Source organism: Brachyistius frenatus, unplaced genomic scaffold, assembly GCF_029030835.1.
Source record: "Brachyistius frenatus isolate BFR_SWC_R1_liver_20210118 unplaced genomic scaffold, ASM2903083v1 Contig_4, whole genome shotgun sequence".
Taxonomy (NCBI): Eukaryota; Metazoa; Chordata; class Actinopteri; family Embiotocidae; genus Brachyistius; species Brachyistius frenatus.
In genome coordinates this window covers 6787951-6801529 of record NW_027210603.1, presented here as the reverse complement: position 1 = coordinate 6801529, position 13579 = coordinate 6787951, and the positions used below count along the sequence as shown (strand labels likewise).

Genomic DNA, 13579 nt, shown 5'->3' with positions numbered 1-13579 from the left:
TCCTTTAAGGCGGGTGCATACGGCTAGTTGGGAAATATGACTGAAGGAGGGTGGTGCTTAAACAACAGTGACAGTGACTGGCCATGTGAGCACAACTAAAGGACTCAAGATCAACGGGAACTGAGATCACCAAAATTATCAACTTAAAGAGACCGGCTGTCTCTTAAAATATCTGACTGGATTTTACTTCTTGAATTTGATTCTGATTCATTGAATTATTTGGATTTCTCCGAAGAAGTCCTGACCGGTAAAGTTGATAGAGCAATAAAAACAAAATAAGGCGGGTATTTTAAGAAGATAGTTGTAGTAGAGTTTAAACAAATGTGCTGTGTATTCTGAGCCTGACAAAAGACCCATTGGAATTTATCCTTTCAGAGGCTTTGGTACCCGGGACAGGTAGATGCGTAAATTATCCTGAACCTCTCAGTTTATACGCCAATTCCTGGAGCCCAGCTGGAGACATCGCACTATTTTCGCTGAGTTACTCACGATTTGTCTTCCTGAGCGCCGCTGGTGACAACAAGTCGGCGTAAATATGTTGCAAAATGGAAACGGAAAAGAAAAACCGCCGCAACCGCCAAAGACTGATCAGGACGCACCGACTGTCAATCCGAAACAGCAGCAGCCAGTTCCCATTGCCGCTGACCAGAAGGACACGGATACCCACTTCCCCATGCCAGTTTACCCCAAACTGGATATAAAACGCAATGCAGTGACGGACAATTACAAGATCTCCAGTCAGGTTCTGGGCTTAGGCATCAACGGCAAAGTCCTTGAGTGCTTCAGTAAGAAGACTGGAGAGAAGTGCGCACTGAAGGTATTGAAGTCATCTGACACTCATTAGTATATCATCAACTGAACTGCAGGACATAGGCATATATGTTTACGCTCACTCACTGTGTAATTACAGACTTAGTACCATTTTAAATGTATCCCAAATTCCCCTTATTGAAAGGGCACCTGTTTTCCTTGTATATACCAACATTACTGGTAATCTCTCACATTGTCTGCAGATAATAACATAGTTGTTTGTCCAAATCAATTTGGAGTAGCAGTATATTTGGAGTTTAGCAGTTATTAAGTTACACCAGTCTTTTAAATCCTGTCCGAAGATATTGATTTTCATGAGTTGATTTCAACTTGTTTTCTTCATGCATCAAACATCTTTGCTGTGTATGTTAATGATATGAGTTAGAAACTTGGTTGATTCGGTTGCCCTGAATCAAGACCTTTGACCTTCACTGAGGTCAGATTTTGGTCACAGATAGCACGTCTCAATCTAACACAGGACAGGAGTGGTCAAAGGTGACGAGCAACACTTTGGTAATGGTGGATAAGAGATTACTTGGTGCGTCTGAGTGTGGGTAAATCCATGAATGTGTAAGTGATGCTTTTGCTTGTGTTTTCACCTGCTGCTCATACTGGATTTGACATACACTACATGTTGCCCACTGAGCTCACATATGCTGCATGTGTGCACGCTGGATGTGATCATGGGGCTGTGTTTCCTGGAAGTTCAGGCCGAGCTCAGGATTAGATGCAAGTTAAGGGGCAGCCAAGCGACACACTGCTTCACAGAGACACATGGATTTTGACAAGGACACCTTATTCTGGGTGCAGTGGAAACTCAGGCACGCCTTTACTCACGTATGCACTCTCAAATGCACGGGTCGTCAGGCTGTCACCTGTCACCACTGGGCCACAGACTCGGAGAGATTTACTGGCTTACAGTAATCCATGTGGATCTGAGTTGCCAAAGCTGGCAGCAGCAGTGCCACAGGCACAGCTGTAGTCCTGGGCTGTGTCATAAAAAGAAAAACAAAAGATGAAACGGAGATAAACTGCAGCAGGAAATAGACAATCACAAACAAAAGAGAAAAAGCCTAAAGGGACAAGGCGCTTGATGGCATCATGTCAGAGTTGGAGAGAGGTTGAAAACAATTACTGCTTAGAAATAGCTGCGGAGAAAACGTTTAAGAATATATGTTGCTGAAAAATCCTGCAGGCTACTTGCTGGCTTGAATCGGAGATGAAAATGTTTGGTTGCTTAGAGCTGCCGTTTCATTCTGTGAAAAGGTTTTGTACCATCATGTAACAGCTGACTACATCTATTACAGTATGAGCCTGTGCTTGACAGACTTCAGCTTCCTTAAAAAAAAAAGCCTGCACTTGGTCAGTGGGACCCAAGTGGAGAAGAAACGAGAGCCTGGCCAATACTGGATTTTTGAGGCGATACCGATATGTATAATATAACACATTCTATTACACATCATTTGACACTGGTGACAAAGATATGTAAAGGAGGCAGGGTTTGACAGTTTACAGTCCACACTGACATCAGTGCATTGAAACAGTAAACCTCCCTGGGAATGTAACGATTATAAATAGCCAAAAAACACACACTTACAAATAGAACAAATTCTAATTTATCCCAAGCATCTTTTCTGCATTATATTCTGTAAACACTTTTTTGTTTTCATATTGGCCAACATATACGTCGATATCAATATATCTGTAATGGGCCAATATCGGCCGATAATATATCGACTGATAAGTCGGGCTCTAGAGGAAACAGCATCCACCACATTCAGCCTCTGACCCCCTCTGCTCTGTGAAGAACCTGTTAAAAGCTGGAGAAGCAGACATTAGACAGTCTATCATCTCTGTTGTAGTTCTTGTAGCTCTTCTTCCAGCTGTGGTTTTATTGTGGACTGGATTGTACTGAATCAAGTGACATGTTTTTTTAATGTAGGAGTTTAAATGATGTGCCATAAATCTAATTTATTACATTCCTTGTATTTTCTTTATATCAATGCAAATAGAAAGCAAAACGAAATAATTAAAAGCGTGTGATGTGGAGGGGGGTGAAAAGAGCTGACCAGCTCACTGGGATTTTAATTAAGTGTTGCTCTAAGCGCTAAATGTAATGGATGGATATAGATTTAATCTACTTTGCAGCAGAGCTGGATGGCAGCCATGTAATTCATTTACAGTCATCAAGATTCTTTTAACTTAGATTTGTCAAACCTGGGGAGAGGGGGAGAGCCCGGTGCTGTTCGGAAGGCCTCTTGAGCACAGCCATTAATGACTAATACCATTAGAAGCACAGATCTGTCCTCTGATTTTTCCCTTTACAAATAAAGTGCCAGCTTAGTGTGTGAAAAGCATACTGTCACAGTCTGAACCTTCTTATTAATGTGTTGGAGTGTGCAAGTTAATCAGTCATTCAGTCATGTGGAATAAATGTATCAGAAGATTTGGGGGCCATTGTGGTTGAGAATATTTGTAGTATTCAAAAGAACTGAAAATTGTGTTGATGTATATCAGTCCTGCTTCTTGTTTTTAGGTCACACGGCACAGAGGAACTTTATGCCTATATGGTCTAATTTGGAAATTCACTGGGGATTTTCCTCGCAAGGTTTTGTGTTGAGTAGTTAACTGAAATCTTGGAAAATATGTGTACAAAAATATGTTTTAGGTGTTTTTCTTACTTGACTTGAAAGATTGTAGTCTTTTGAGTGGGTTGGGTATGTTTTTAATATCTGGGATTTTATTTTAATGCAAAAGCTTTGGTTCTCTGAATGGCAACGTCAGTTGGTTGGTCCACCACTTTGGTCCAGATTCAAATGTCTCAATGATCTTTGTGTGTCTGTGTGTAGTGAGAGGTAATGTGCTGTTAAACTCAGTAGGCAGTATCAGGTACATGTGTGTCTTTAGTTTACTGACACAGATCTGATTAGTTCGGGTGTCGGGATGTGGTTCATTGGTTTCTGTGTCTTCTCACTTCGGAATAGAGTCCAGCCGAACATTAACCGTCGCAGTCTCTCAGAAAGAGGGTCTCCTTGTATTCCCGTCAGTGTTTGCTGTGTGTATTTTATCCCCACTGTCCTTTTTTATTATGGCCAATTCAAGTTCACTGCAGGAAATTAAGGAAACCAGCAGACAAACTATCTGCTCTGATTGAAGTCATAAAGCTATAAATGACATGGCAGAAAGTAATCTCCCCACTGCTTTGATCAAAGTCAAACTCAGTGTGAGCGGTTGAACAAAATAGGACACATAAAGTAGTGACAAGTCAAGCCACCGGAAACCCTCTACTCCTTTTTTTAACAGCCTGCTGTGCTCTGAACTCTTCATTTCCTCTTTGACGTTAGCGAGCTGAAGCACAGCGTTACACTTCTGAGCTGTTGTTTCTGACATTTGGAGTCTCCAAGAAACTTCATTTTAACCTCCCGCTGAATCTGATATTCTATAAAACAATTTAAGTCACCTGTAACACAACACACATTTAAGTATGCGTATCTATCATACGTCAATAAGTCAACCTCCTTGTGTGCGTTATGTACTCCAGGCTCGCTGTGTGACCAGACCGGCCTTGTGAGCAGCAGGGGATCACTACATCACTGTCACATCCAAAAATACACTGTGACTGTGTGTTATGTCAAAGTCTGCCACCTGCTGTGTGTGTGTGTGTGTGTGTGTGTGTGTGTGTGTGTGTGTGTGTGTGTGTGTGTGTGTGTGTGTGTGTGTGTGTGTGTGTGTGTGTGTGTGTGTGTGTGTGTGTGTGTGTGTGTGTGTGTGTGTGTGTGTGTGTGTGTGTGCGTGCGTGCACGTGCTGCACCTGTCTGTGACGTGTGACCAACCTGCCTTAAAAACTAGAAGCGATTACTTGCTTTTTATCAGCCGAACATTTTATTGTCATTTATCCGTGGAATAGGAAATTATTTGAAGACCAAATAAGTGTAACAGCTGACATGAGGCTGTGGATTTGAGAGGTTTTAAAAGCTGAAATAGGTTCAGGTGATCTGGCTGATTATTAAAGTATTAAAAGGGATATTTTCTTATATTGACATTGGAGATGAAAGAAACAATCCATTTATTTTTTACTGACTACTCAACCAGTTATTGTCTCAGTTTAGCTATCAATCACAGTATGTGTTTCTTATATAATCATCTATCCGTTTTCTAAAGCCTAAATTGATGTTTTCAAATTTCCTATTTTTTCTGATGAATAGCCAAAAAATATTCTAATAAAAAATGTACAATGATATGAAATAAAAGTAAATGCTCACAATAGAGAAGCTGGATACAGGAACTGTTTGTCCATTTTCAAATAGTTACTGATAAATGTATTGTTTATCAACTAACTTTGGCTTTAATCAGTATGTGTCAGTATCTGCAAATTGTATTTAAAATGGCATAGAATAATTAAACTTATGTGATATGTTCATGTGTTACATTACACCACAAGCTAAATTATTTCAAACTTCAAACAAATTGTATAGGTTAGTTGTTTGTGTGTTTTTTTTTTTTTTTTTTTTTAATTAGAGCTTACTCAAAATCCTAAATTGCAAAAATTCTTAAATTGCAACATCATTCTAAACACATCATTTTAATTATTGATAATATTAAACAAGTTTAAATCACTCATTGATTTTGTATCCATCATTCTGTCTCTACGTCTCCTCCAGATTCTCTACGACAGTCCCAAAGCGAGACGAGAGGTGGAGCTTCACTGGCGAGTGTCAGGAGGGCCGTACATCGTGCCCATCCTGAGCCTCTATGAGAACATGCATCATGGGAAGAAGTGCCTGCTCATCATCATGGAGTGGTAGGTTTCATATTTCACCAGTCAGTTTACACACCCCGACCTACCCTGGCAACCATGTGTTTCCTCATTATGTCTTTATTAGTTATCCTGTGTCTAACACAACATTTTAAAAACTCAACGATATCTTAAAGAAATATTGCCTTGAAGCTTAAAACAGGGCTGTTTTCTTATGTCTTGCTAAGAGTTTAAATCAGATTTTCTTCCATGTGACACATTCCAACAATTCACAGCTCTGAGTAGGACCAACAATTCAAAAATGCTGATGTGGATTTATCTAACTAGCTGATGGAACAAACCTCTTTTGGACAAAAGACTAAAATATCAAACCTATGTATTTACAGATCAGAAAATAGAAAGTTAGCGTAGCACTGCTCAGTTTTTAGATTTACGACATGCCCAAATGTTCTGACAAGATACTGTCGACACCACAAGTCAACACTGTTCATGATCCTCCAATCACACAGATAACTGTGACATAAATTGAAAGATAAAACTGCTTCCTTTTTTTTTTTAAGTAGGTTTATAAGAGCCACATTATTAAACAAGTTTTTAATGGACTATTTTCTGAAACACTATCTTAGTTTGGCTAAATTTAACCAGAGTCAAAAGGTTTTGTTTGCTGTGGATTCCTCCTGTCAAATGGCAACATTTGTTTTTTCGAACATTTTGAGAGGTTTAAAAATCATCTGTGGATCAACCAAACGCATATTATATGACAGTTCATAATTAAAGCTCTTCCACTGAAAATTATGTGGAAGATTTATTTCTGCATTAATCATATTAATTATGCATTATGCATTATGTGGCTCACATATTGCCACATAAAAAAACAAAGCTCACGAATGCTACTGCAGTGACATAGCACTGTGTGCCAGTGAAGGCAGATCTTTCAGATCTTACAAGCCAAAGGTCAGTCATAAGACCCCAAGATGTCATCACTGGTGGTGATAGAGATCGACTGTCTGGGATTCATGTGTCAAGACAAACTGTTTCTTACGTATGCTTTTGCACACACATTCAGGCATTTGAACCCTGGACTTTCTATTGGCCTTTTTTTCCAGTCGGAAACAACATCATACTTGAGAGGAAAGAAAGAAACCACAGCAGGTGTCAAAAAAGGAACAACACTTTCTGTGTTGGTGGGAATTTTAAACAAAGACTAGCTCACTCTTATCATCAACTTTATTAACACAGCTAATGTTTTGTTCAACTGTATTTAGTTGCCGTTTGAGTGTCTGTGTGTGTGGGGGGGATTCACTGCTGTTGGCTGTGTGAACAAGGGTCTAAGGAGGACGGCAACACAGACCACAGCAGTTAGTTAGTTATATAGTCACAGACACATTTCTGTCTCGGCTATCTGTTCATCTGTGAAACACAAAAAGTACGCTCTTACTTAATACATATGAAAGTACATTCACTCAGCAGTGAGCAAAAACAGAAAGGAAAGTTTCAGGTATCGGTGAGTCGTATATGACGTCTGGTTATAAAAGTTAGGATTGAAAAGCACAAACATCTGATTCAAAAACATTTTTGGTGGTGAGAGTCCCTGAACTTTTAAAGAATTTAATCATAGATCTCAGGTATGAAATGTAACTAAAACAGACATGTTGTAGGAGAGTTTCAGGTTGAAGTTATAAAGATATCATAAATAAAATATTGTTTTTTATGAACTATTATATGTTTAAATGTACAATAGTTGTCAGACTAAAGATTGCTTAAAACCATAAGTGAATGTAAAGGATGCAGGTGAAGAATAAATACCAGCTGCAACTGAAAAGTTGTTATATTAGATTTACAAAGTTTTAGAAAAAATTGATTAGCTTTAATACATTAATTATATTTGATAAAGAGACTTTAAAAATAGATGAAATTTCGTCAAGGTGCACCAGTGCACTTTCCTGTGATACTTTTCATATATTAAAAACATTTATTTTACTGGACTCTGTTAATAAATGTACATTAAATCTTAACATTTTAATTTAAACTTTATTTTGGCAAAACAATAGTTCTTCTCAATGCTTTCTTAAGGTGGATCCTTAAAACGTGTCAAACACATCAATTCCTCTTTTTGAATTTACACATTTTTGTAAATATTAAATATGTCTTCTTTTCTGTGATAAAAAAAATAAATGCCCCCGAATTTCAGAGTAAAAGTGAGTGCACTTTTACAAATGTGCAATTAACAAAAGAGTCAATCATGTAATGAATGTGCTATATCTCAAGTAAGTGTAACATCAGAAATATATTTATTATTCCATGATACCAATAAGTTGATTAATATATTGTTCATCATACATGCAAAGTGAGTACAGTACTTCTCTCTCTGTCTGTTTAGTATGGAGGGAGGAGAGCTGTTCAGCAGAATCCAGGCCAGAGGAGACCAGGCTTTCACTGAAAAAGGTGAGGACTGTTGACGTGATGGACTGTAATGACCTCATAGTGGCACTCGATGTCTTGGAAAGGAGAAGACAGGAAAGTACAGAATAGGACAGAATGTACAGGTTTGATCCTTTCTGCCAGAGACATTTAAGTAAAACTAACAGAACGGTTACCATAACAAACGCTTGATGGAAAAGCTATTCTTTTTGGAAAAGCTCTCAAACACTCCAGGCTGTGACACGAATTCTAAAGTGTTTAACTGATTTGCCTGAACTAACACTGCACTCCACTTCTTTAATTTTATACAAATTTTAATTATGCCAGTCATTGTATAATTTTGGAATTGCTTCTGGTTTGAGAGAGTGTGTTTATCTGTTTCCTCCCAGAGGCATCTGAGATTATGAGAGACATCGGCACGGCCATTGAGTTTCTCCACAACATTAACATTGCACACAGAGACATCAAGGTACGTGGAGATTAAGATCAGCACCTGGATCACAAAGCATAAATCAGTTTTGGCTAGTTCAGTGAAATGTTCACATATTTCTTTTCTTCTTCTGCCTGCATCTCCAGCCAGAGAACCTGCTGTATACCACTAAAGACAGAAAAGGGGTCCTCAAACTGACAGACTTTGGCTTCGCTAAAGAGACCACGCTACACAACCCCTTGCAGACCCCCTGTTACACACCATATTATGTGGGTAGGTTGCTTCATGTTGTTGTCTTCAGCTCTTTTTTCAGTATCCTGTCAGATGTTTCAAAAGGAAAAATAATACAGTTGTTGAGTCATTATTTGCCTGTGAAGTACCCCTAATCTCCATTTGTATTGTCTGTGTGTATGTGCATTACCATTGATAAGCTCCTGAGGTTTTGGGGCCGGAGAAGTATGACAAGTCATGTGACATGTGGTCTCTGGGCGTCATCATGTACATCCTGTGAGTACTGGGTGTTTGTGGATAGCGTCAAAAGAAATGTGGGTTAATCTTTCTTAAGGTTTTAATTTTTTTCTGTGTTTGTCTCTGCAGGTTGTGTGGCTTCCCTCCATTTTACTCCAACACAGGCCAGGCCATTTCTCCAGGGATGAAGAGGAGGATCCGGATGGGCCAGTATGAATTTCCTAATCCAGAGTGGTCAGAGGTGTCACAGGAAGGTAAGACCCCTCCCCACTACCATCCCCCAGTGAACTGTGGTCTATAGATTACCTTAGGTGCAAGAGTAGTGCTGCCTTAACACCTCTGAAGATCTGAATCATGTCTCACACTCATCAAATATTCCCTGTTCTTTACACTTGTAAAGGCAACAACAAATACAGTAATCTTATCTAAACTCCCTAGAGCTGGAGTAAACAGCCAGCTGGTATCCTCCTCTTGACTCCTCTTTATTACAGTGTGTGCACTATAATAAATCTAATTTTCCCAGTCACTCTCACTCTTCTCTCTCACTCTCAAATGATCCTATTTCTCTGTGTAAATAGGCCAGTCTGTCCCTGAGACCAGAAAAAGCTTCACAACATACAATATTTGCATGTCTATGTGTCTGGCTCCTACTAATGTAATTATCTTTGCTTTTGTTTTCCTAGCAAAGGATTTGATCCACCAACTACTGAAGACAGACCCCAACGAGAGAATGACCATCACTCAATTTACAAACCACCCCTGGATCAATGTAAGTATCTGTGTCATGTCCAGAAAGTCATTTTATATGCTTCCTGCTCTGTTTCCTGTATGTCTGTGCATCTGTTTCCATACCTTCATCTGTGTGTGTGTGTGTGTGTGTGTTTGCACTCTGCAGCAGTCCATGATGGTTCCTTCCACTCCACTCCACACCACCCGGGTTCTGACTGAAGACAGAGAGATGTGGGAGGATGTGAAGGTCAGAAGCACAACAACACTCACCTCATCTGGTCCCATGTTGGCATTACAGCCTGTTACTGCTAAGCTACCAACATTTTAGATTTGTCACCAGTGTGCCAGAGGACTCTGTCAATGGTGAAGAGGCAGAGATATCCCAACTTTTAGTCTGTAGTATGGGGTAAGCTCTAAATGTGCTGGTCTCTTCGTATCACAGAATACAAGAGAATTCCAGACTTCATCCTGATGGTTTTTAATGCTTTCTTTTCTAAATTGGAGACTCCAAGCCAAAGATGAAATAACCCTGATGATGTCATAATGATGTCATTCGTATGATGTCATCAGTTTACTTTCAGCCACAGCTTTAAAAAGCTTCTCCAGAGACACAGAGTACATACTGTGAACAAGAGTTATAGAAATTGTACAAAATACTCCTAATAGCCTGTATTCATATTGTTCTGTGTAAAATGAGTGGAGTGTCCCTTTAATGATTGTAATAACTTGTGTAAATGAACGAGATTGTTTTGTTTGTCACCATCTTGATGATCCCCCGATTGCCACCTGGAGGGGAAGTAGTCACAGCCTGGAACTGAGTTAGTCCAGTTTTACATTTAACACACTTGAACACAAAGTAAATCAGCTGCCCTGTGTTGTTGCTCCCAAGTCTTTTTCTCTGATTAATACAGAGAAGGAAAAACCCTGTCTTTAGTGGCTGTAAATGATGAGTATAATGGGACATTCCTTTACAACAGCTGACTGAGCAAGTTTGAAATGATAAGGTATGAAAAGACCATTTTCAAAATGATATGCGCACAATACTCTACTATTCAGTTATGCAATACGCATTGCTGCATTGTGCAAGAAATTTGCGACCCATATTCTATAAATTAAGATTTCCATTTCTTTTTGGATTATAAAGCAGGTCTAGGTGCTGTATAAGTACTGTGAGAGTGTCAAAACACTCAGTCTGCTAAGGAATGTACACAGTCTGTATTTAGCAACAGTGCTGTTTAGATTATTAAAAGCACAGTCCACTGCAGCCTTTTATGTGGAAGAAAACACAGAGCGGTCATTCCGTAGCAGAGCTAGCAAGCTAAAAGACAGAAGAAAACCGTTGGTTGTCCTCGGTGTGTGTCACTCAGAAAAGAGTCAACCAATCAGAAGATGGTTGATATCAATGTGCTTTAAAGACTCAAACACAAAACAGTCTGTTCTTGGTAGAGCTCCAGAGAGAAACTTAGAAGTGGAGATGGAAAACCATATTGAGTTGCTTGTTTGATACTTAATACCACAAAAAAATACCCTCATATGGATATAAAGACTGCAAATAAAACATCAAAATGTGTAAAATATGGGATCTTTAAACCTTCCTATCAGCACCTCAACAGCTTACTCATCAGTGTCATATCTCCACAAAAACTGATGTCAAAATATCAACTTGTGGTTTTAGTGGGGTTCATGTTCAATATGTCTTAGCCAAGAGTATCAACTTCCTGATGTCTCCATAGGTTGCCTCGCAACTGTTCTCTGAAAAACTCTTGGTCGTAATCCCTGTTAAAACCGCAACTTGACCTTTTTATATTTTGTCTTTTGTTTCACCAAAAACTTGAAAATGATGTGTTAGTTAATGTGGTTTAGATGTGCGTGTTTGATTAATTTTGTAAGCTTCTACAGAGCCAGGCTAGCTGTATTCCCTGTTTTCAGTCTTTGTTACGCTAAACTAATTCCCAGCTGGCTGACGTGACATATGTAACGTGCATGAATGATATCCATTTTGTTAACTGTCAGTAGGAAAGCACATAATTGTAAAACTAAAAGCAACAGTTGAGATCCTCTGACGCTCTTCTCCACCTGATCCTCTGCCTTGTTTCTCACAGGAAGAGATGACCAGCGCTTTAGCGACCATGCGTGTGGACTACGACCAGGTGAAGATCAAGGATCTCGACACGTCCAGCAACCCTCTTCTCAACAAGAGGCGCAAGAAGGCTGCTGCAGGGGCCAAGAGTGGGTCCACAGTCTGCCAGAGTCAGTGAGACGAGGAAATCCAGCCAACAGAGAAATGAAGCTCAGAAATGGGAGAAAAGTTCATGTGCAAAAGAGGAAATTATTTAGAGCTGCTGGTGACTCTTCAAAGACTGGACGTTCTCTGGAAAGGAAATGTTTTTTTGTTTTTGTTTTTTTAAAAAGGGAGAATATCGGAACACCGGTATCAAAGCTGGACATTTATCAGACATATCAAGACATGATATCATGTGTATCTTGTCAATGGTAGGAATTAACATCTATGTTCCCTGTGGGCCTGTTTTTAATTATTTTTATGTACGTATGTAATTTTTTTTTAGAGCTTGCCTGTTTGTAAGTGTCTGAGCAGACTTGATGTATTTGTAGTGATTTTGTGTATTTGAATGCTGGATCGCCTGTTTGCGGTCTCCTTTGCAACTATGCACTAGAGTGCAGATCACACACACACACACACACACACACACACACACACACACACACACACACACACACACACACACACACACACACACACACACACACACACACACACACACACACACACACACACACACACACACACACACACACACACACACACACAGAAACCAACTGTGGACACACTGTGAAACTGGAACACTCTTTATTGCCTGTGTTATCTTAATGTTGTCTTTCTTGTGCTGCCTTCCTTCCAGGGTTTAAACAAGTCTAACTCTGACTGTCTTGTCGAACTGCAGCCTCCATAATGACCTGACAGTTCAACCCCAGGGAGTTTTTTTCATTGAGGCAACAATAAAATGACCTCATGCTCACTATCAAGTAAAATATTTGACTCTGCGTGTCACTGCTGCACGTCAACATTATGTCCTATTAATGGAGCAACAAGAGGCAGCTCACAGTCTGTCTGCTTTCTGTCAGTGTCTGGCCAGAGAGCTTCATGGAAGCAGTAGTTGGGCAACAGTTGATTGTGCTACACTGAAGAGTTGTGACACTTTTCTTCAGAAAGGTGCGTGTTTATGGAGGTTGAGTAAAATGGTTCCTGTAAATAGTGGCTGCAGTTTCCCTTCATAACGCAACACAAGCAAGTCAGTGCAACCTTTAAGGTAATCTCACTAAGGTGCTCTTCTTCCATGTAGATTGTATTTTTTTATGTGGTTTTGGATTAAATTTATGTGGTCCTCAGGCTGTCGTTTTTTTTTTTTTTAATCATGCTGCTTTGTGCAGCAACTATAAAAAGCAGCAGTGGAGTAGCCATTAATAGAGCAGACCTCTGTTTTTGTCTCAGGAAAAAGCCTAACAGGCAAACAATGAGAAAGTCTGAGAGTGTTTGTGGAAGGAATTTTACAGCATGTTGTAGATTACACACTTCCTCATTTCGAGGCAGTGGTGAGACTCTGGCCCAAGTCCAAACCGGACCATGCACACTCTCGTTCCGTTTGCGTGGAGTGTCCGCCACATTAAGTGTTGTTCCACCGGGACGAGGCCGAACCTCACTCCCTGAGAAGTGCAGCACTACCGGAGAGACCGAGGTGAAACGCCACACACCTACACATGTTAGTTCCGCGCGTTTATTTGAAACGGAAAAGTAAGTTACCTCGCATCAAGCAGACATTTAAAAACTGTTTTCATGGGCACATGACGGGATTAGAGGTTTGTATTTTGAAATAAACATGTTGCTGTACTTGAAAAAACGGAACATTATTTGACTTTACCGGCTGTGTTGTACAAACTGAGGAACT

General features: G+C 39.8%; 1 protein-coding gene across 1 annotated transcript; it reads left to right on the top strand.

Annotated features, from left to right (window-relative positions):
* The first annotated feature begins 15 nt into the window (after positions 1–15).
* mapkapk3 (MAPK activated protein kinase 3) lies at positions 16–13022 on the top strand. The gene is made up of 10 exons (XM_069712890.1): positions 16–817; positions 5472–5611; positions 7947–8011; positions 8377–8456; positions 8564–8690; positions 8849–8924; positions 9015–9139; positions 9569–9654; positions 9781–9861; positions 11717–13022. Exons 1-10 carry the CDS (start codon positions 536–538, stop codon positions 11870–11872), a joined length of 1218 nt encoding a protein of 405 aa, XP_069568991.1. The 5' UTR covers positions 16–535; the 3' UTR covers positions 11873–13022.
* Positions 13023–13579: the final 557 nt, after the last annotated feature.

What these genes read in the sequence shown, in the direction of transcription:
- mapkapk3 (XM_069712890.1), top strand. Translation starts at nt 536, where the DNA reads ATGTTGCAAAATGGAAACGGAAAAGAAAAACCGCCGCAACCGCCAAAG. An exon ending in GTCAGAGGTGTCACAGGAAG is followed by an intron (nt 9,140 to 9,568) that starts GTAAGACCCCTC and finishes TTGTTTTCCTAG; the next exon opens with CAAAGGATTTGATCCACCAA. An exon ending in CAAACCACCCCTGGATCAAT is followed by an intron (nt 9,655 to 9,780) that starts GTAAGTATCTGT and finishes TGCACTCTGCAG; the next exon opens with CAGTCCATGATGGTTCCTTC.